At 40.6% G+C, this 23,905-nt stretch overlaps 1 protein-coding gene across 1 annotated transcript in view; it reads right to left on the reverse strand.

The window, feature by feature from the left end:
• LOC111872112 (tRNA (cytosine(34)-C(5))-methyltransferase) overlaps window positions 1–23,905 on the reverse strand; it is a 74,435-nt gene that overhangs the window by 6,619 nt on the left and 43,911 nt on the right. Inside the window, exons 10-14 of the mRNA XM_023865685.2 lie at window positions 21,046–21,318; window positions 17,447–17,582; window positions 10,737–10,814; window positions 7,029–7,182; window positions 3,604–3,783 (exon numbers count right to left, since the gene is read on the reverse strand). Of these exons, the coding sequence (XP_023721453.1) occupies window positions 3,604–3,783; window positions 7,029–7,182; window positions 10,737–10,814; window positions 17,447–17,582; window positions 21,046–21,318 (821 nt within the window). The remainder of the gene's footprint in view (window positions 1–3,603; window positions 3,784–7,028; window positions 7,183–10,736; window positions 10,815–17,446; window positions 17,583–21,045; window positions 21,319–23,905) is intronic.

A 23,905-nucleotide genomic window follows, 5' to 3' on the forward strand; every position in this document is an offset into this window, starting at 1 on the left:
GAAGTGCACGACAAGCCACGCCCTGGGCGTCCCTGCTCAGCTGCCACTCCTCACAATGAACAGCACCTCGATCAGCTCATCCGTACAGATCGGCAGGGATCGACCAGGGAACTGTGTGCACGGCTTAATATCAGCTGTAATGCACTGGAAACGATGTTGGGGAAGCTGGAATATCGCAAAGTTTGCTCCAGGTGGGTCCTGTGAATGCTTACACATGACCACAAAACTCATCGAATAGAAGTCTGTCAAGACCTGTTGCACCAGTTTGAGGCTGAAGGTGACAAGTTTCTGGACAGCATCGTCACCAGAGATGAGACATGGTGTCACCACGAGCCGGAATCCAAAAGACAGTCCATGGAGTGGCGACATCAGGATTCCCCAAGAAAAAAGAAGTTCAAGACAGCCATCGGCAGGGAAAGTGATTTGTACAGTCTTTTGGGATAGGCAGTGTGTCATTTTGTTGGATTTCCTGGAGCCTGGTGAGACTGTCAATTCTGAATGCTACAAGATGATGCTGACTAAGCTGAAAGCCCACATTTCCCGAGTCAGGCCAGAGAAGCAGACAACCTTTCCCTTGCAACATGATAACGCTAGAACCCATACCAGTTTGGCGACCACTGAGCACAGAGCACATTGCAAAGTTTGGCTGGACTGTCCTACCACATGCACCTTACAGACCAAATTTAGCACCTTCAGACTTCCATCTCTTTGGGCCTATGAAAGATGGACTACGTGGGCAACATTTTCCAGACAATGATGCTCTCATTGCAGCTGTAAGAAAGTGGCTAGCCTCTGCTGGTGCAGACTTTTATGGGTGCGGTATACAGGCTCTTGTTCATCGCTGGCAGAAGTGCATAACGAATGGTGGTGATTATGTGGAAAAATAACTGTAAGTAGCTGAAATCTTGCTCTATTTAACTGCATTATTATGCTTTCTGTAGCTGTTGTAGTTTTCATTAAAAAAAAAGGAGGCATCATATACGGAATGCTCCTCGTATATGATATCCTATCACTAACAAATGCTACCCTCTTAACTGCTGGTATGATTCTCTTATGTATGAAAAACCTGTACCTAATTCATGATTTTCATTCCCCTTTCCATAGAAAAATGTACAGTCACCTTCTGGTGCGATGCCATCTCCGTCTCATCTGACCTCCTGTACTCCCGCTGAATCTAACTTATATTTTAAGATTTCTTCTGCCACTGCCCTGAGCGAACCTGCCCTATACAAACTTCGAACAATACAAGTGCCAATTCTCATACCCATTTTCTTTAGCTTAAGTCATTTACCCAAGGTATCCATCCAGGTCCGAGGCTTTGTGTTCATTTTCATAACATAATTATTTTTACGGTGAGGAGTTGCTAGCCCTACCCCCAAGCTGGAAGACCACCCCTTGTTGGCTGTCCGTGGCTGCTTATTCAATACTGTCACGTGCTGGGTATATGTCACGAGTTGGGTATATGTCACGTGAGAATTACTTCTTGGATCTAGCGAATTTATTGCACAGTCACTCTTACATTTATACAGTTTATAATTTTAAAACTACTGCCATCTGCAATATTATAAATACTTCTCCTGCTGTAGTCACTGCCACTCACTTGATACAACTCAATAAGAATGGGCTTCAACTCACTCCGGTGAATGCTAGACTGCAACTGACTCATTACTCAATCACGCACTGTGTTCACATACTGCTCAGCCGGCTTTTTATATCGTTCCCTGTTGCTTCATGTCAACAGCGGTGTCCCCTGTTACGTCACTGCGGGGAAGGGGGATGGAGTGTTGTCTGGCCTGTTACCGTAGCAGCGGCAGTTGCTCTGATGCTGTTAGGTCACGTCTGGAAGGGGGGGGGGGTTACCAAGCATTGCACTGTTCATGTCACATTATATTCGCAGCTTCCCTCCAAAACTGGAGGGCATCTCCTCCATCGGCAACCTGAGGATGCACCATGCCGTGGTGGCAAGGGACCCACAACAGTATTTTATGAACATCTACCCCTCAAAGACAGTGTTGCTTTTTTAACTTATCACATAATAGATTCACAGTATGTCACAAACAATCTCATAGCGATAGAACATAGTAGTTCCAAAGAGGAAGTGTTACGTGGCACCACAGGTAAACCTTTCAAAGAAAATCTGTGACAGCACATTGGATGCATGACCATGAATAGCAAAATAGTGAATATAAAGATACTGGTGTAATCTTAAAATAACATAACCTTAATTATCATAGCATTTCCTGCACACTAGATACATCTGCCTTGAATTGGAAGCACCATTCCACCACACCAGATACAAAGGTTGCACCACCACTAAACTGGTAGAACTTGTTTATTAAAATAGAGGTGTACCACTTGAAGGTGAATTTGACATTTTCTGTCCTGCTAGTAGGCTTCCGATCACAATTTTCAGGCATCAGTCAACTACTAGAAATTCTCCTCTATCAATTTCATGAATTTACTGCCATGTTGTGTTTCTATCTATCAATATGACCGTTAACACAACAATAAATTAAAGAGATCGTTTTCAACTGAAGATGAATATGTATTTATTTATACATGCATAGATTTTATGCTACATGTTTCTAACTATAGAGAATGTCCCAGGTGTTTGGTGCCATACTTTAGGAGCATACTGAGGGTTCCTTATAGAGCAACTTTGAAATAGGAACCCATGTCCACAAATGTAAAATAGCAGCACTAGGGATGCATTTAATATCATTTTGTTTAAACTTGGCTACTGAAGTATGGCACCAAACTCCTGGGACAGCTGTATATAGGTCATCATCAGGCATTCATATACGAACTGTAAATCAAGATATAATTAGTTGTCTAAATATGGATCCATATTGTGCAACTGATGTAAATGTTACTGACAAATATCATAGTAGAATGCCTTAAAATTTTATCATGTGTTGAAACATATTGTAAAAAGGCCAAGTTAATTATAAATTGCAAAAATTTTATAAAATTTTTTTAAAATGTTGGTCTGACAAGTATATATAATTGTTAAAAGGTTATGGCACTTTTCTGAATGTGGTATTTACGAGTATGCAGTAGAGTATGCAGTGATTTAGATAATCATCCTGTGGTTTAATTGTACTTAACAAGTCTGTCTGGTCGTTCGTGATGCCTTAAGGGTGTTGTATGAGATGTGTGCTGAAGTACTGAAGGGGGTATCCTTATGAGCCTTCTGTTTTTGTAGCTATTGCAAATATTAAAGCAGTGTACTCATAATTCCGATACAGTTAACATTTGTGGGAAGAGGATGATTCTCATGTAATGGTCATGAAAATTTTCTCCCCATTGATGTAACATTATACTAGTAACAGCACAGCATCACTGATGTTATGTTTGCATGATTAGGGTTATATTTAACTTTTTACATTCTTTCACTCCTCTTCTAGTTGTCTGCATATGGGAACAACAGATAGTGGGAGTTTTATATTTTCTGACACCAAAGTGTCGCTTTTAAATTTTCATGCAAACTAATTTGCAGCTGGTAGGAGTGGGGATGGATATAAAAAAGATGCATTATCATATATTTTGCCCCTTGTACAATACCATGTTACCCTTATTCTCACAAAAGGTCATGACACTCACCATACTTGGAAACATCAGCCCCACAGAGACGCAGGTAATGCACACAGTCACTGATAGGCACATAGGCTCGCACGGATTTAGCACCTCGCCAACCCACCATCGCCAAGGTGAGACGTGTTATGTCCCCACCAGAAGAAGGGTTATCTTCGCCTTGATACACCAACACACAGCTGCCTTGTGCTATGTCACATTTTCAACAAAAAATAAAATGTAATTTCTACACTTAACCATTTCTTGATCATGGCACAGACTTCAATGTCTGGATGGGTCTCACAACACAGTTCAACTGATTCTCAATCAGATTACAAATTATCCTGCGCCTCTCTTATGGTATGCATTGGACAACTGCAACATTTTTTGGTTGCAGAAAAAAAGGTGAAGCAAATTCTCTCCAAAAACTTTGTGTTGTGCAACATAGTATGTTCAAGAAGGTCCAAGAGAGGAGCCACATCTTGTATCCAGTGGCAACAGGAAGCCCTTAAAAGCAGTATTTTTTTTTTTCAAAATACTGTGATCAGCACAAGGCTACATGGGAGTCTTTAAAAGGGAAAATGAAAACATCAGTGTCTGTAAATACGAGGGTAATTCCAAAAGTAGGGTCTCCTATGTTTGAAAATATAAAATAAACATTTATTTTCAATTTTGGATATATCAGTTGAATCTTGAACATGTACTCATTTCTCTACATAATCGCCATTTCGGTCGATGCATTTTTGTAGGCGCAGTGGCAGTTTTTGTATGCCCATGTCATACCAGTTCACCTCCATGCCGTTCAGGAAACTTCGAACCTCAGCTTTCACCTCATCGTCGTTGTTGAAGCGCTTTCCAGACAAATGTTCTTTCAACTTCGGAAAGAGATGGTAGTCACTGGGCGCCAAGTCCGGACTATAGGGTGGATGGGTGATGATGTTCCATCCAAACTGTTGCAGTTGAGTGACAGTTTGTCGGGCAGCATGGGGGCGAGCGTTATCGTGGAGAATGCTTACGCCCTTGGTCAACATCCCTCTTCTCCAGTTCTGAATCGCCCGCCTGAGTTTTCTCAGTGTCTCACAATATCTCTCAGCGTTTATTGTGGTCCCAGTTTCCATAAAGTCAACCAACAATACCCCGTTTCGATCCCAAAACACAGTTGCCATGACTTTACCGGCAGACTGTGTTTGCTTGAATTTTCGAGGCTTAGGCGAAGAGGAATGCCGCCACTGACGTGATTGTTGTTTTGTCTCAGGTGTGAAGTGGTACGCCCAGGTTTCGTCGCCTGTGACAATTGAATTCAAGAAGTTGTCCTTTTCGTCAGCATAGCGGCGAAGAAATTCACGGGAAGAGTCAACTCTCTGCCGTTTGTGGTCTTCCGTGAGCATTCGCGGGACCCATCTTGCGCACACCTTCCGATAATTCAACTTCTCTGTCAAAACCCGATAAATGGTGGTTCGGGAAACCTCGGGAACCGAAATGCAGAGATCATCGAGTGTGATGTGCCTATCCTGACGCATGATTCACTCAATCTTCGCGACTGTCTCATCAGAAATTGACGGTCTCCCAGTTCTTTCTTCGTCGTGTATTGCAGTACGACCAGATTCAAACTCCCTACACCACTTGTGGATGTTCTTTATGTCCATGCATGACTCGCCATACACTTCCACCAATTGACGATGAATTTCAATTGGTTTAGTCCCTTTTGCGTTCAAAAACCGAATAACTGCGCGAATCTCACACTTCGCGGTTTTAGTAATCGGGAGCTCCATTTCTAACGGCAACCGTGCCAAGACTGAGCGTCCTAGCTACGTGCGCGCATGCTTGGTGGTATTGGGGGGAGTGGGGGAAGCAACGAATGCAACAGGGTTGCCAACAGCCGCACGAAAAATTACCCAGCGCTTTGGAGACCTTACTTTTGGAATCAGCTACGTATATTGTGACATAACTACCTAATCATTGTCAGTTGCATGGTAACAGCTGGGTAAATACATTACAATGCCCAGCTCATTGTCAGGCGATGATTGATACAATAGTTAGAGACACTCAAAAAGAGTGTTCTCTGTAGTATCAATGCCCAGGTTACATATATGGAGAGCTGAGACAGGAGACAGAATTCGAGGTGCCACCATGGGTTAGGTGTAAGATTATTGGAATCCATTACAAGGCAATGGCTAGTGAAGACACAAAAGATGTAACAAGAGCTGTGAAGTCAAGCACACAAATTAGCAAGAGTTGTAGTTATGAGTTCTATGAGTCCAGTATAATCAATTACTAATCCAAACCCCATTTCTAGTAACTAAATTGTGACGACATACTATTATTATTATTATTAGAGGGGGTGGGTTTCCCCATGCACTTAGACCAGTTATTGGTCCATTGTGCATCCCCCTTTAATTTCTACTGTCCCCATACCCTACCAGTACTGGTGCGTGCTATCAGCCCCGTTCAGCCAACGAGGTCGGCCGTCGGTACCTGATATTTCCCCCATCTACCAGAGGCATTGGAAACTACTTGGGCGGGAAATTGTTGCTCAGAGGTCTCCTAGAGACATGAGGATCTTTCACGTGCTGTAAATCTACGACACAGGACCCACGGCTTAAAGTCCCTCCCAGAGGACTTGTTCCTTGAATTTTTCTTCCCTTAAAAATTCCACGACCTCCACCAGGTTTGAACCCGTGTACCTTGAGTCATGAGGTGGGAACATTACCCCTAGACTACAGAGGCTGCTTGACAACATACTAAATATGGGCCTGCACAAATTGCCTGTATATCCAGGAGCCATCTCCAAAAATTATGAGCCACAACAGAAAAAAAATACCTTAGGTAAGAAATCTGTTACTTTTAATTGGAAAAAGAACAAGTGAAACATCTATATACTTGTACAACTCATAAACTTCAGTAAAACCCAATGCAGTACTGCTAAGATACAGAGACAGCAATGACATATAGGATGGAAAAGGAATATGAATGAAAGGCCAAAATAAAATAAAGATACAAAAAGGACATGGACAAGAAGAAAGAAATGATTCTGCCTGTCGTCTGATCAGTCATGCACTAGCAGTAATGAGGACAAATCTCAGTATCACCATACATATTACAGGTGCACTGGTGAACTGGTGCCTGGGATTTGAATTTGAACAGGCTGGATTCAATAGGAAAGTTATTCAAGTATAGAGTCACAGACTGAACACTGTGAAAGAATGAAAGATGGTTACAAGTGTATTTAAACACAATCAAAAACATAGGCGAGATTTGGACAGCCTAAGAGATGCTCTGAGCTTGGAACACAGCCTTATCCCAACTATGGACGGACGGACGGATGGATGGATGGATGAACAAACGAACGAACGAAAATGAGAAAAGCAACCGTGAAAATGCCCCAGTCTCACACAAACAGATAATTTGTGTGCGCTTTGCTACATCATCTCAGTAAATGTAAGACGTTTACTTACATATGTCTTTCAACTGCTCTTGAGTCGAAGGATCCAAGGTGTCTGCCTCTGGTGGAAACTTAGGGTCATCATTTATCAGAAGCTTGATTAGGTCAGCCTTGGTTACAAAAATTTTCCGCTTTGGTCCAATGTATGGCAATATGCTGTGTAAACCCTGGTAAGAATAAGATTAGTTAAGTTGAATTTTACTTTAAATGGCCATTGACACAACTTATTTACTAAAAGCCAATATATTTTTCAACCTTTTGGGTCATTCAGGCAGATCATCAGAAGCACTATTACTGAATTGCAGCTATTTTTCTGTCATACTGAAATATGGATCCAGTTTCTTCCACAAGTTTACACTATCTTACTATGTTAAAATTTGTGCCATGTATTGTGAGTATTCTCAGTGAGATGGAATGATGTATGGTAACTAATATTAATTTGTGAAATAATATAAATACAATCTTAAATGCCTGCACGCCAGCTAACAAAATTAAAATTAAAATAAGTAAAGAAATACTCTATACCATCAGCAAAGAATCATACAACAAGAAAAGGTCAGAAATAGGAAAACTTTGGGAAATTAATAGCAAGAAACCCAGAATAGAAGCTGTTGCAAATTTTTGATTGAATACAGGACATGACTGCCCTGCAGCACATCTTTTTAAGATAGGAATATATAACACAGAAGACTGTACACTGGGCAAATTGCCAGGATCATCTATGGGAAAAGAACACCTCTTTCAATGCCCTAATCTTAACAAAGAGATGCAACAAAGCAAGAACTTGAGTGCTCTCTATTGGGAAGCAAGAAGCAAAATGGGTTAAATTATCCCAAATGCAGCCATTGGAAACCAACCAAACAATCATAATTACTATAAAGTGAAAGTAAAAAAAAAGTTAAATGCACATATAATAAAGTGTGTGTGTCTGTGTATGTGCACACTGTGATTAATGTAATGACCATGTGCAACTGTTTCAGACAGTGTACTTACGAGTATGAGAGCATACTCTGGTCATGGAATTTGTTGTGGTGGACCAAAAATTTGACCTGCTCATTCTCCTAACCTCAAATCATTTGATTTGTTTTTACAGGCACTCCACAGAGCACTGTCACACAGGATGTTATAATAATATTAAAAAATATGTGGCAACATATTGTGACATGATGCCTGAAAGCTGGAATATGACCATCTGCTAGGCAATGCTTTACTAAGCGCGTTCTTGTGGTAACGCAAAATAAACCGATGCTGGACAACGGTTCTGTAAACACATATTCCTGTGACAACGGACATGGAGTTTACAATAGACCAACTGTTAAAGTGTGTTCTGTTTGCGGTCTGCGCCAGGTAATAAAAGGACAAAAGTCATTTTCAGGAGTCAGTCATACTGCAGGGTGTAGTAGAGAGATCAAAGGAGCAGTAGAGATCAGTGAGATATTCGCAAGACAGACATTGTTAAGAGGGCAGTCAAGTTACAATCAGCTGTAACTGTAAGGAAGTGCCGATAAATCCATTCATCAAATCTAGAACACATTATTATTCGTCAAGCTAACCTCTTATACGTGACAATTTGGTGTCAAAAAGTGGTTACAACCATAAATTCATGACAAAATGGTGCCAGAATTGGTTGGATTTGATCGACTGAACAGAATTATTGGATTTATGATTGCATCGTGTAGTTATATCACCACAGAAATAAAAGCGGAACCAATGATGGACAGCATGCTAGCCATCACGAAAGACTACATGGCCAAGATGATGACCAAGTTAAATGTCCATCATGAGATGAAGGCCATATTCAGAGTCAATCAAGGAGATATGAAGGCATATCCAGAAAAGACGCTTGATGTAAAAAAAAAAAAAAATTAAAAAAATTCACCTCATTGTCTAAGTTTTCGAAAGCTGAGAACCTATAAGATTTCAACACGATATCGCTCCTTACCCTCTACCTCGTCTAATTTCTTGAGATTGAACCTCTCCACACAAGATCTGTGCGCTGTTTGCTAACTCACTGCCAGAGCGGCCTCTGTAGTCTAGCGGTAACGTTCCCACCTCATGACTCGTAGTACGCGGGTTCAAACACCCGGCGGAGGTTGTCGAATTTTTAAGGGCGGAAAAATTCAGGGAACAAGTCCTCCGGGAGGGACTTTAAGCCGTGGGTCCTGTCATACCTTTACAGCACATAAAAGAACCTCATATCTCCAAAGGAGGTCACTGAGCCAAATTACGGACGTTTCCCACCCAACAGCAGTCTCTAATACCTCTGGCAGATGGGGGAAGCATTATAGATACCTCTCAGCTAGTAGAGCCGGTCTCGCTGGCTGGGCGGGACTGATGGTAAGCACCAGTACCGGTAGGATATAGAGACTGGTAGAATATCATAGAGGGAAGCACAATGGACCAATACAGATCTAAGTGCATGGGGAAACCCACCCTCTCCAATAACTAACTAACTAACTAACTAACTCACTGCCAGTCTTTCCCTAACCTCTGCCACCACTAGGTAGTGGTCAGTATCACAATTTGCTGCCCTGAATGATCGGACATCAAGTATACTTGAGTGCCGTCTCCTATCTATCAAAATATGGTCTATTTGATTGTGTATCTTCCCATCAGGAGATGTCCAAGTTTATTTATGAACGTAATGACGTGGGAACATTGTACTTTTTACAGTAAGATTGTTTGATGTGGCAAAGTTTACTTCCCTAATTCCATTATCATTACTAATTTCATGCAAACTCTCATTCCCAATCGTTGGTTTGAAAATGTCTCCCTGCCTACTTTGGCAATGAAATCTTGTAACAGAATTTTCATATGGTACTTTGGGAATATATCAAATACATGTTCTAGCTTTTCGTAGAACCTGTCCTTTATGTCATCAATTTTATCTTCTGTTGGGGCATGAACATTCAGAACAATGATATCACACCAGCGACCTCTTAGTATTATATATGATATCGTGTCACTATCCGACTCTACCTTCTTAACTGCTGATACTTTTCTCTCCCATATGAAAAAACCTGTAAGCAATTCATGATTTTCATTCCCCTTTCCATAAAAAATATATATTTGCCTGCTGATTCAGTGCCACCTCCTCCCCATCTAACCTATATTTTGAGATTTCTTCTGCCACTGCCCTGAGTGAACCTACCCTATAAATACTTCTAACATTCCAAGTACCAAATCTCATATCCATTTTCTTTCGCTTAGGTAGTTTATCTGAGGAATCTGTCCAGGTCCGAGGCTTCTTGCAAATTTTCGTAACAAGCTTTTTTTAAGGTGAGGAGTTGTTAGCCCCATGCCCAACCCCCAAGCTGGAGGACCAACCCTTGTCTGCTGTCCGTGATTGCTTAATCAATATATTAGCAGCTACCCTCCATACCTGGAAGGCATCTCCTACATCCACAACCTGTGGACAGGACACGCCATGCCATGGTGACAAGGGACCCAGCTAACAGTTTATCATAAAACATTAGTCATGTTACTGTCCTCAAGTTCCTGCAACTATGTGGAAATTTGATTTTTGAGGTTCTGCCACTTTATAGGTTAAGCTATTCCAATATTCTCATGTATACTTTCATCGCCACTATCAGGATGAAAATGGCAACTCCCAATGTACACCAAAACATTGAAACAGCTTCAATAGATGACATGGTTAAACCCTGAAAGCAAACATTATACATGATTAGTTCTACCTCAAAACAATTTCAGTTATTCTCACCTCTTGTGCTAATCTGAAGGCACAGTCCATGGACTTGTTATCGCAGCGAACAAAGCTTTTCACACCAGTATTTATTAGCTGCAACACACCATACAATTTTTTTCAGTATCAATGGCATATCCATTTTGCTATATGGTATTTTCATATGTAGTCTAAACAACAGTAAAAGCAATGATCAGCGTGGCAGAAGTTCATTGAGGTTTTACAGGAACATACTGCTTCCATCTTCAGGGTTGCACAGCGTGCCAAGCAAGCAATAAGTTGAGGGCTCTATGCGCTGCCTGCTTCTTCCTGGTTACTAGATTGACCTACTTTTTGACCTTCAAGATGGAGACTACACATACCTCCAAAAGATCGGTGAACTTCTGCTTAACTACACAGCATCGCCTACCAGAAGACAGCAACTCTTCGTACACACAAATGTGAAAATCTTAACTAACCACACTGACTGACTCTACAGAGTTAAGTCCTTCTTGACAAGTCAACATGGAACCCAAAGGTTCATTATCATGTTCACAATAGCCTGCCTGTCTCTATCCTGAGCCAGATGAAAACAGTCCAAAACCCATCACCCTACTTCCTTAAGATCAAATTTAATATTATCCTCCCATCTTTATCTACATCTTCATAGTGGTCTCTTCCCTTCAGGTATTCCTACAAAAACCCTGTATCCACTCCTCTCCAATTCGTGCTACAAGCCCTGCCTATCTCAACCTCCTTTACTTGATAGTTATAATAATTTTTTCCCCAGCCAAACAGTCTGGTCTACAGGTTATGCCCCAGAATCGACGTTTTAGAAGAGAACTGAATATTAGGAATGCTAATAACATAATGTATTAAAGGGCTAGGCACATTCTGGTGAAACTCATATATGCAGTATGGTGAGTTTCTTATGAGAGCTTTATTCAACGTAAGACATTTATACTGCATCTCGTTATAGAGTAAAAAAGTAAAGCTATCCCTGTAACAGGGTGTGAAGGCCCATATGGTTGTGAGATGTTGAGGTTCCCACATTTTCTAGACAGTCGGCTAATAGACGGCAGTAAGGTTGTCAGTCTTAAGCATCGCCCACCCTTTATCCCCAAGAATATTCCTGGTACTCATTTCTGTTAGAGGCTGAGTCGACTTCAGGGCCATAGTGTGGCTGGAATGAGTAGGTGAATTGAAAAAATCCACCTCATCAGGATTCGATCCTGCGACCTTCCGGCTTGTAGCATAGTACCTCAACCAACTACGCTACCGTGTGCCCTGCATCTCGTTATAAAAAGTTTCAAAAGTATGCAAAGGCATGTTGCTTACATAACTGAGCATGAAGAAGCAGGTTTGCAGACACTGCCTGCAGCATCAAGGGAGAAATGTCAGCAATTATGTTAGATATGATGGTTTTCAGTTCACCAAGATTACGTGAATTTTGTGGTAGGCATTGTCTTTAATGTAGCCTCACAGAAAAAAGAACTGGTGGTGACAAATCTGGTGAGCATGGGCACCACTAGAACAAAATAAACGTTTTTGGTTGGGTAACAAGCCACTCACGCACCACTTCTTTCACTTCCTGGTCACTGGCAAAACAGCAGCCTCTCAAACTGTCTCAAACAGGTGTTACTCAGAAGAAGCCATATCAGGACTACATGGAGAATGCCCCAACACCTCAAAGTTCAGTTGGAGGAGGCTTCCGAAAGTGTGGGCAGCAGTTTGCAGACAAGCACTGTTGTGCATCACTGCAATAATTTTCAAGAACAGTCCTCAGTGTTTGGTTCAAACTGCTGGTTTCAACCAGTCCCGAAACATTTCACTATAATGGAGACTGTTTGCTGTTGTGTCGCTCTTCTGGAAGTGTTCCAAAATTTGCCCCTGTGCATCCCAAAAATGGTCAACATTCCTTTTCCCACTGATGGTTGAGTTCTGAATTTCTTTTTGCCTGGTGATGTTGAATGTTTCCAATCCATATTCCAGCATTTATGCTGCAGAAAGAGCATAATGGTCAATCCACACATCATCACCAGTGACATCTCTAGAAAGCATCATACTCATTATGACAGGGGTTCCATAAGCTTTAACAGATTGTCAGATGTTTCTTTCTGCTCTCCTGTGAGTTGTTTTGGAATCAACCTTGCACAGACTTTATAAAACCCAAGCTGGTCTTGGATGATTCCATGAACAGAACCATGAATGATGTGCCACTTCATTGACAGGCATCAGCTATCCATAGTTCTGACACAGTGTATCAATGTTTTCTCCTGCAGGGTATGTGGATGGGCACCCTAATTGCTCTTCATTGTTTTCAAATACAGTTATCTGTTTGTACACATTTCACTCTTCCCACATTGTGCTGAAGGTCTGCACAATGCGCATGTGGCACATGTGGCATTCCTTCAGTCCACAAAAGTCGTATCACTGCACGCTGCTCTTCTTTGGTGCAAACAGAAAGTGGAGTAGCCATTTTAAGAATTCTATGACAACACTATAATTAGCTGGTCAAGGCTGAAGTATTTCACAGACATGGAAGTTCGTGCTTCTGCCTGTGTGCAAAATTATCAGCGCAGCCCAACAAAATAAGCTTAAAAGTAAATCACTGTGGAAACTTTCTGACTACCCTATGTGTATATCTGCATATATCTGTGTGTGTGTGTGTATGCATTTACACATGCGTGCACGCGTGTGTGGGTAAACTGCTATAAAATTAATCTACTACTGTTGGTTTAGTGCCTGCCATATTTTGGCCATATTGGTCACCCTTCTCAGCTTAAATCCATGGGCAGCTGTGTTGTTGACAAACATGCACATTGGTTTTCTGAGTGAGAAGGTGAAGTGGTGCACAGGGGCAGCTATACCTACCTGATTACTTTGTGCCACATCATAGAAGGCATTATTTCATTGTAATGCTTCTTCACTCCTCAATGCCATACATTTTTTCTTGGTAACAGAAACAGTGATGTCACATGCCGAAGTAACATCGTAAAGACTGTGTTCTGCTTGCTTTAGCTACTCAGGCTCACCATCAGCAGAGAAGAATGGTGACAATGAATGAATGAAATGGTGGTGAATTGCCACCAGTGAACACTATGCAAAGCTTTTATTCCACTGAATTCCTCATCATGTATGTTTCATCCATGTAGATGACAGGGTGACCCTCATTTACGTAATGACTCACATTTCCAAATTTCAAGTAATGACTTTTATTTGAGTTTGAGTCGTGGTAGGGTAAAGAATTTTCTCTTCTACGTGTCTTCCAGACCGACTCTGAAGTCCACCCAACCTCCTATCCAATGGGTACCAGGGGCTCTTTCCTGGGGATAAAGCGGCCGGTGTGTGAAACTGACCACTCACCTCTAACTAGTGACAAGGTCAAGAAAATGTGGATCTACACAACCAGCTGGACAAGGTCATGAATAAAGCCTTGAAGCATGTTTGGTAATACTTGGGGACTGCAGCCACACGTTGTGCATTGGATATACACTGCGGTTGTAAGACCCATAATTACATACGGCGCCACAGTATGGTGGCCCAGAGTTAAACTCAAGACAAGCAAGGCAGAACTTAGCAAATTCTAAAGGCTGGCTTGCTTGGGTATCACAGGAGCAATTCGAACATCTCCAACAGATGAACTGGAGATACTCCTTGGACTCCCCCACTGCATCTTCAGTTGGAGGCAGAGGCCAGGGCAGGAATCTACCGTCTCCAGGCAGTGCAGTGATCCATGGAAACCTAGATCCGATAGTTTTGGACATGCATACATAACTCAGGACATGAAAAAAGAATCCATATTACAAATTGGGTCTGACAAAATGATGCTGAGACATGTATATGAAAAACCCTTCACAGTCACATTTCCTGACAGAAGTGAATGGGAAGAAGAGTTTTGGCCCGATAGAAAAGGGGGACTGGTCTGGTATTCAGATGGTTCCAAGATAAATAACAGCACTGGAGCTGGTGTGTGCTGCTATGGTACGAGGCGGAAACTTAGTTTCAGCCTTGGGCAGTACACGACAGTATTCCAGGCAGAAGTATATGCCATTAAGTCAAGCATTATGGAGAATTTAGATAGCATCTACAGAAATAGGAACATCTACATTCTATCTGACAGCCAGGCTATATTTAAAGCGCTTGACAAACACCAGATCAACTCAAAATTGGTCTGGGATTGCCACCAGACCCTCACAGAACTGGCCAAACACAACAGGGTACAACTGATATGGGTGACAGGGCATGAGGGTATTGCTGGAAATGAAACAGCAGATCAATTAGCTAAGATTGGAGCTGAACATGCATTCATAGGACCTGAACCAGCCTGTGGCATCTCTATAGGAGTTGCCAGAAAGGCAATCAGGGACTGGACAAATATGAAGCACAAGAAATACAGGGGATCCTTGACTGGCCTCAAGCAAGCAAAGGGACTCTTACAAGGACCCTCTGCTTAAAGAGCGAAGGAACTGTTGAAGTTAAACAGGAACCAACTATGATGGATGGTGGAACTACTTACAGGACACTGTCACCTTATAGGACACTTCTTCAAACTGGGACTAAGTAACAGTCCCACTTGTGAGAGGTGTCAAGAAGAAAATGAAACAGTCACACATATCCTGTGTGAATGTGAGGCCTTAGCTTATTTAAGATTACGTCACTTGAGTCAATACTTTATGGAACCAAGTCACTATTTTGATGCCCCCATGTACAAAATCCTGTGCTTCAAATGAAGCACAGGATTGCTGAGGGGATAATCAAAAGGGGAAGCACAATAGATCATTGTAGGCCGCAATGCAAGGGCCGAGAAGGCCCACCCCTTATAGATAAATTCATACATTCATTCATTCATGGTTTTGTGCTATAATGAGGTCCTTCCTATCAGCAATGTTTGCTCTATCAAAATTTCACCGGCAGGAAGTGTTAACAGCTTGTAAGATGACTGACAATTAGTAACAGCCATAACATAATCAGTCTATAGTAACTGTAAGTTACTGTAAGCTCAAGACACTGAGCTCCACTTGCCTCCCCACCCACTGTAAGTTCGTGACCATATTCTACTGTCTCATGACTCTGGGAGTCATGACTGACTCTCCTATCACTTGGTATGTGTATCAACCAGTTATCAGTTTTCCTTTTAGTAACAGTCTTGGAAAATGCAACTGTTAGTAGACATGGTATCAATTAGTACATGTTTCATTCATTCATTCATTCATTCATTCATTCATTCATTCATTCATTCATTCATCAGTAATCTATCAGACGACATGTCCAAAGTCTTTTCCAAAACAGTTCCTCCACTTAATGGAATCTCAAGCTTTCTCTTTCAAATATGAATATCCTCTTCTGCCCCCAAAGTCATCCAGCATCTTCTTATGTCTTCTTTCTTGTCTTCTGGTCACTTCTATCCACCCCTCCTGATTGTTTTGTCTCCAGAGAAAACCTCTCACATATGTGGTATCTCTGTTTTTGGAAAGAGACTATCCAGGAAAAGTAATAATGTGGTAGTTTTTCCATTTGCTTTCCACATCGCAGTACAACAGTCGTTCAAACCACTCTGGTCACGCCTGTTGCTATACGAACTTGAACCATCTCGAGCATCATTTGCTCTGTGCTTCAAGTCGCTGCTGATGACGCAGTACATGTTTATCAAATGTCAATACTGAAGATATTCTGATTGAACACATTTCTTATTCCGAAAACAGAAATTCAAATCTGATGACAGAGGTATTACTAGTTTTGGAGCCAGTCATATTTGCATTTATATTCTCACTATAAACTCCATCCACAAGGTTACAGGGTGGGATTTAAAACTCCCCATGCAGATAGGCTAATATTATAGAGAAACAGTAAAAAGGATGACAAAATTCTTGTGTCATCACCAACAGTCTCACAGACAGTACCAAGAAACACAAATTTTGCCTCTGATTCTGTTAATGAAGATGATCAACTAAAATCCTTTCACTGCTGGTCTATAGGCTCTACTCCACAGGGCAGTTGTAGAACAGTGATATGCAAAACATTAAGAGACAATCAATACTTACTGCCAAAATGAAAATTTGAGATTAGGAAGTCAAACAGAAACAGGAACATAATTCTGGTTCTTCTAAACTCTTTTGTAGAAACATTAATAGATAATACATTATTTTATGTTCCCACCCTCCCAACAGCATAGAGTGACAGCAGGAACCTAAGTCACTTTATAACCTCTCTACACCTACAGTAAGCTATAAAATGCTCCTATACAGTCATGTAAAATCTACAAAATATTTTTATGGCTTCAGTAACATTTTCCATTTTCCCAATTAAAACTGGGTATGGATACAACTATATTTCAAATAATTCTTCAGAACTTTGCTGCCCCCCTTTACAGTTGGCCATGTAGTGCAGCACCAAGAAAACAATCTTCTGGGATATGATATATAGTTTATTAGTTAGCTACCAGTGTTTCAAAGGAACCTGCTGTCCCCAATTTCACTGCTTTGAATCTCAAGATGGAGCTGGATGGTTGCTACAAAATGTCAGCAACTTTCAACCAGATTACAAAGCTTTAAATCCCAGGAAACTGTAATCTTCACTCTCACTGCTGACAGAACCCCAAATCTCACTGGTCTATGTGTCTACAGTACTATGCTACATTTCATATCATCTACTTTACAACGTATATTTATCTCTTTAAGTACTGATCAGGTATTATCAGAAAAACATACACAAATACTGTAAATATTCACAAGAACATACTGACTTACCTTGATTGTTAGATGGTTATTGATGACAATATCACGAACTGCAAGAGATGTGAAGTAGATATTCTTTTTCTTGCCCTCATTGCAGCGTGTGAGCAGGCAGGTGGGACTCAAAAGAGAGTCAATATCATAGAAATCCCTGCAAACAAAATACACAGGAATCAGTGACACAATTTTGTAAGCTCTGCTCACTGAACTCACAGTCTTATCTGAGAGGCCAAATGCTTTAGCCACAAAACCAGACGACATTTGCTTATTTGACCCTGTAAGAGGTGGAGTTAAAGGAAAATAGAGAAAGCTACTTAAGGTGAAGCCTTCTAATTTATAATGTTAATGTAATGAAATCAAAATATAAAAATGTGGATAATACAGAAAAGAATATCAGCACAGATAGGGGTCATTAAACAATACATTCAAAATTTTGGTTGGAAACCAACATGATCATTGTAAAGAATGAAAAATACATGGAAGGATATTATTCAGACAGACCTTTGGGAAACACAGGGTGATCCTCTCCCTAGAGTCCCAAGACTTGAGGAATAAAACAACTGTTCATACAAGTGGGTATAAAACAATGAAGTTACATATTTCAGTCCTTGTAAACGTAATTTTTCACACGTAAAACTGCAGAGGACTGTTCTATCAATTCTTGGAACATTTAGTTACACAATGTGCAGTGCAATGCAGTGCAGTAGCCGCTATATACTCATTTGAACATAGTGGCAAACTTCCAAGGACTTGCAGAGGGCATTTTGAACATTTGGGGGCACAAAGACAGGGTAAGATTTTACACATTAAATACAAGCATGAGGAAATGTGAAAGGTGTTTTAGACACAAGGTTATCTCAAAAGACCTATCACTGACAAAGTCCCAAGACTTAACCCTGTGAGATGTTTTCCCATAGGGACTACAGAATAATTTTCACATCATCAATGACTTCACAGAAAACATTCATCAAGGGACTGTAGCCATTCCTGAGGACATCTTATAGTATTATTCACCCATCTGGAGCACTGCTTCCAATTGTGCATGGATGGTAAAGTGACCATTTTGAGCACCTTATGCAACAAGAGTTCTACAGTGACTGATTATGTACTCCTAATGTGATTTTCAGCAACAAAACCAACATTTATGCATGAATGGTAAACAAATATTGTTATGTATAAAGAAAAGAAATGATGGGAGGTGATAAAGGTATGAAGGGAACAATAGAAAAGAAAAAATTAATACAAAGACATAGCACATATCTTCTCATATATGACTGACACTGACTTGGAATGAAATCAACTGCTGCTCAGTAGATCATTGCTGGTTGCTGAATAAAAACAATGAAATCTGTTGAACTAGCAAAGCCAGTTCTTGACAAAATCAACATTTTACATTTGGGCCCCTAATGCAGGTACTGTTATTTTCCGAAAGATATCACCCACAAAGTTTTATCTGGGTAGATTATATTCACAAACTACTGGAACTTAATCAAAATCGTTTCAGCTGTTTTCAAGAAAATTATAATTTGTGTTGTGAGGTCCACCTGAAGCGTCTTCATTTTTGGATCTGGAATGGCCATATTCAAAATCTCAAGAATTATGTTCCCCTTCCCCACCACCACCATCTTCAAAATACTTTCTCATAGTATATACATGAAAAAGTAAAATAGGAGTAAAGGATGAAGTTACAAGACAAAAGACTTTCCCTGAGAGATTAAACCTGCATATCCACTAAAACATCATGGCCAAGATGATGCTGTATCATGAGATACATAAAATGGCTTTCATTACTGTGATCTCATTTTTGTGATGGCATTTAAAACTTAATGTCATAGTTAAACTATGTTTAATCTGTAAACAATAACAAATGAAGAGATTTTCTGTTGAGTTTTCCCAGGCAGGTTGGTTTCATAGGAACACTCTAGACCTATATTCAGGATGTCCTGAGTTCATATAGTGGCCAGGACACCAGCTATCCTGACCGACGGTTTCATGCGTTTCGTTAGTCCCTCCAGGCAATTGCTGTTACAACACCCCCATTAGAATGTGACTGCTTCCTTCTGGTTCCTTTCTAATCCATCATTAAATACGAGGCCATGCAATATTTAGGTGGTTTTTTTGCAGGTTTCCCAATGCAATGGTCTGGATTCAATCCCAGGTTGGCACATGATACAGGATTTGTGGTGGACGTGGCACTGGGGGGGGGTTCTCCGAGTACTTCAGTTTCCCTGCCAACTCTCATTCCACCAATTGCTCCATATTCATTAGTTATCCCATCATCGATGCTATACAGTCTCAATACTGACAAAGTAATTAAACAAAAAACTAAAAAATAAATAAAAAATAATAATTAAATATTTTTATTGTTTGCAGCCTGTTGCATAAGTGCCACTAATAATACAAATTTCGCGGTCAATGCCACAATTTACTTTATTAGTTTGAGTTACACTACAGGTTTTGACCCTTAGGGGGCCCATACACGTACACGTCTGGCTCGCGAGTCCGACTTGGCTCGGATTCCAATAAGCCACACTCGTCCACGTGTGGGTCCCCACGCTCATACGTGTGTGGTGAAATTAATCCACTTTCAGGTGTTTCCAGTTACACATTATTAATTAATGAATTGCAATGTGAGATTCCTATATTCCTACTTACATAAATAGGACCCCCCTCGTTGGTGTCTCCACCTTATCGTGGTGAGAGGGTTTGAGTATGCCAAGGACCCTGAGAGCTATACCAGCGGTAGCGTAGCTACTGGCAGGGCCTCCCTTGCTGGACAGGTCAAAGGGTAGGCATCAGACGAAGAGAGACACCAAAAACGAAAAACTGATGCCGGAAGCAGCGTCATTAGCAGCGCCTTGAAGCACAGAGCAAATGATGCTCGAGATGGTTCAAGTTCGTATAGCAACAGGCGTGACCAGAGTGCTTTGAACGGCTGTTGTACTGCGATGTGGAAAGAAAATGGAAAAACTACCACATTATCACTTTTCCTGGATAGTCTCTTCCCAAAAACAGAGATACCAAATGTGGTGTTGGAAGAGACTGTGGACCTGTTGTCTGACAGATTACTAATGAATGAAAATGAATGAATAAATAGGACATAAAGTGGCTACACTCATGTTTATTTACATACTGTCTAATGAATATTGACTCACATGAGACTAAATACTTAACTTAACCATTTTTTAAGTTAATCTTAAATTAATTTTAGAATTGATTTCAAACTAATTTAAGAATTACTTTAAAAATTGTGAACTATGAACAGCTTCGTGCATTGACCTGCAGTAGACCTCGCTCAGCCTTCTCAAATTCTTCTATGATTTGTTGTGCCACCTCAATGTGCTGTTATTACCATGCCCAACCTACCTGAGGACTAATAACCTTACTTTTATACATATTCGTCTTCTGTAATGACTGGATCAATCTATAATAATTTACTTTATATTGTCTAGTTTTCATAGTATACTTATTGTTGGATGGTCTATACTGCTGCAGGTTGTCTTACCAACCAACCACTGAATTTTCTCTTACATATCAAAACATGCTATACAGTGGTAGCCTTGATACCTGGAATTAGTTCCAAGGATAAAGTACATTCTCGATCATGAGGATACCTGATGGATGGCCAGAGAGGTTCATCTTCAGTAAAGAACACAAATGGATCTTCTTTGTAACCATGGGTTCGTCGTCTCTTCCTCTGTGGTCCCCATGGAACCTTATCCTCACTGGTACTGTTAGCAGCATCCTTCTCATTACCTCCTTGTTCTTGTTCCTCACTTTCTGCAGGCAATGCTTTGGCGGCTGCCTCCCATGGAAGTGGCCGCAGCTTTTCTATGACAGCTACAAAGAAGCCTCCTGTGTCTTGTTGATGAGGCAAAATGCGGATACTAGGAAGGGAGAGGCATGCTTCAGAAACAGATTTTATTAATGCACCTAGCATAAAGTCTGGTGAAACTTCAACAGGAAATTGTTAATCAACGTACCCTCAATATCTTAAGAAGTCTGGAAAGACAGCTTCAATTATATGAAGCTACTGAACTTGAGACAATAATAAATACACTTTAAGTGATGCTGCTATCTAAAGGGAATGTTTTTGGCAAAGTTTGTGTATGAAAGCAAGCTTCATCAAAAATATCTAACCTCAATAACTTTAAAAGTTCTGAAAGACAGCTTCATTTATACTTAGATAACAAAACTTGACAGATAACAACATAATATATTACAAGCCATGCTCCTATCTAAAGGGAATATTTTTGCCTATGACTGTCTATAAAAACCAACTTGTCAGAAAATATGTAGCCTTTTTTCCTAAACAGGCAACAAAGCATCATAATGATCACTGTCTAGTTCACCATTAAACAACGACTGGATCAATTATATCGGCCACTGATTGAGTAATCTGTGTCTCAGATACAAAATAAACACTGACAGAAACTTCATACATTTCACTAATAGCCATTACTTTGATATTACCAGCCTGCATTCCATTTTCTACCCACACACATTCAGAAATCTTCCCTTGTATTAATACATGCTGAATATTATTCTGAATGATCTCAAATGCAACAAATGACTGGAATTTTTTAAATCGGCAATTCCCACCTCTAGCTATAGTTTCTACAGGTAAGCATTTCAACTGATCCATTCTTATATACCTCAAATCAGGACTTCACTGAATATGCACATTCCACAATGGAAATTTGTATTCAGCAAAGTTTAAGACTGCAATAGCAACTGAACACGCGTATGTCTCAAAACTGCCTGACAGCCCTAAATCAGTAAATAATAATGACTCCTATGTAATGAGAGTAACAACAGATAGGCAAGCCTTTTTTTTTATTCAAGTGGTGGGGAGTGAAGTCCAACTGGGTCCACTCGGCACAGCGGCCACTGATTGGCCTATTGTAGCCTGCCCCGGGTGATTATGATGATGGAGAATTTGGTGGAATGAAGACTAGCAGGGGAAACCGAAATACTTGGAGAAACCCCCCCCCAGCACCACTTTGTCCACCACAAATCCCACTTGACCAGAATCGGGATCGAACCCGGGCTGCCGCAGTGGGAAGCCAGCGACTAACCGCTTGAGCTGTGGCGTGGCCTATGCAAGCCTTAAGCTATCTCACCACATGCGCGCACGTACGCACACGCATACACACACAAATTTTATATTCAACATTCAAAACAATTCATGTACAGTGAAATACCTATTTAAGATTTCTACAAGGGGAAGAGAATTTGAACATAGAACTCTGGAAAACCATGAATTTCAGAAGATTTAATCCTGAAATTACAGGCTAGGTCACAGAAACTGAATAAGAATTACAGGACACTCTTAACCCTTTTGTCTTCTGACATCATAGTTGTCCCATACAGGCTTACTACTGAAAGCCACTGGTCACCAACTTTCAAATTTACTGCATCGTTATCATTGTATGCTGAGTATTATTCTATATATTTGGTATTTACATTCTTTAACATACAGTCAACTCTCGATTATCCGGGATAATGGTGGGCATGGAAATCACGATTAATCGAAAACCCGGTTAAGACAAATGTTATTGTAGCGTGTTTTGTGTGTCACGCTACAAATAAGTTCACGCCGTTGTCCCAATATATAGCGAGTTTATTCCTTCGCTCGTTTACACACTTTACAATCATTCCCGTCTGCAGTGTCACAATCACTGCTTACAATAACTCGGCAACGCTGGACTATCTCTTCTGGCGGTTATCCCAAGACTGACTTCCAAGATGGCTCGATCACAACTGGCTTCTTAGATGGCTATTCCGAGACTTTCTTCTTTGGAGGCTCGATGAAGACTGGCCTCTTAGCTGGCCCGATGAAGACTGAAGACTTCTCGTCGAAACTGAGCTTTTATAACCTTGGCCGCTGTTAGGCAACGAACCCATTGTTATAACCATGGAGACTCCTGTTAGAACTACAATGGAGCAATTGTTGTCTCCTCTGTAACGGTCTATTCTAGCGTTTCCATAGCAGTGACTCCTCTGGATTGCAAACACGTTACATTATTAAAAGTAGTACTGTAATACTGTACCTTCATAATACTATAGGATTACCTGTATTTAAATTTACTCAACCTCATTTTTATGTCATCTCATGGCCTATTTAATACTTTGTTTACATTATACTGAAGTGTGAATTAGTTATTTCAATCACAGTGTTCAACAACATCCAACACTTTTTACGAATATTCACACTTAACACTTAAAAAAAAATTAATATTGTCGTTTGCTTTTTCGTGGCATTTTCCTTTTTACGGATATCCATACGAAGCCTATATAATATTAGCTTATCACTTAATAAACTGTTCTCATCACTCTCGAGATAGTCTAGTAAGGATTCCAAATGATTAAGAGCAGCACCATGTGATATTTTCTTACTAGCAGCTCTGTCCACCTCTTCCTCATTCTCACTTTCTTCCCGTTCTTCTGGCTGCACCCCCACTGAACTTATGG

The sequence above is a fragment of the Cryptotermes secundus genome, unplaced genomic scaffold (assembly GCF_002891405.2).
Source record: "Cryptotermes secundus unplaced genomic scaffold, Csec_1.0 scaffold417, whole genome shotgun sequence".
Taxonomy (NCBI): Eukaryota; Metazoa; Arthropoda; class Insecta; order Blattodea; family Kalotermitidae; genus Cryptotermes; species Cryptotermes secundus.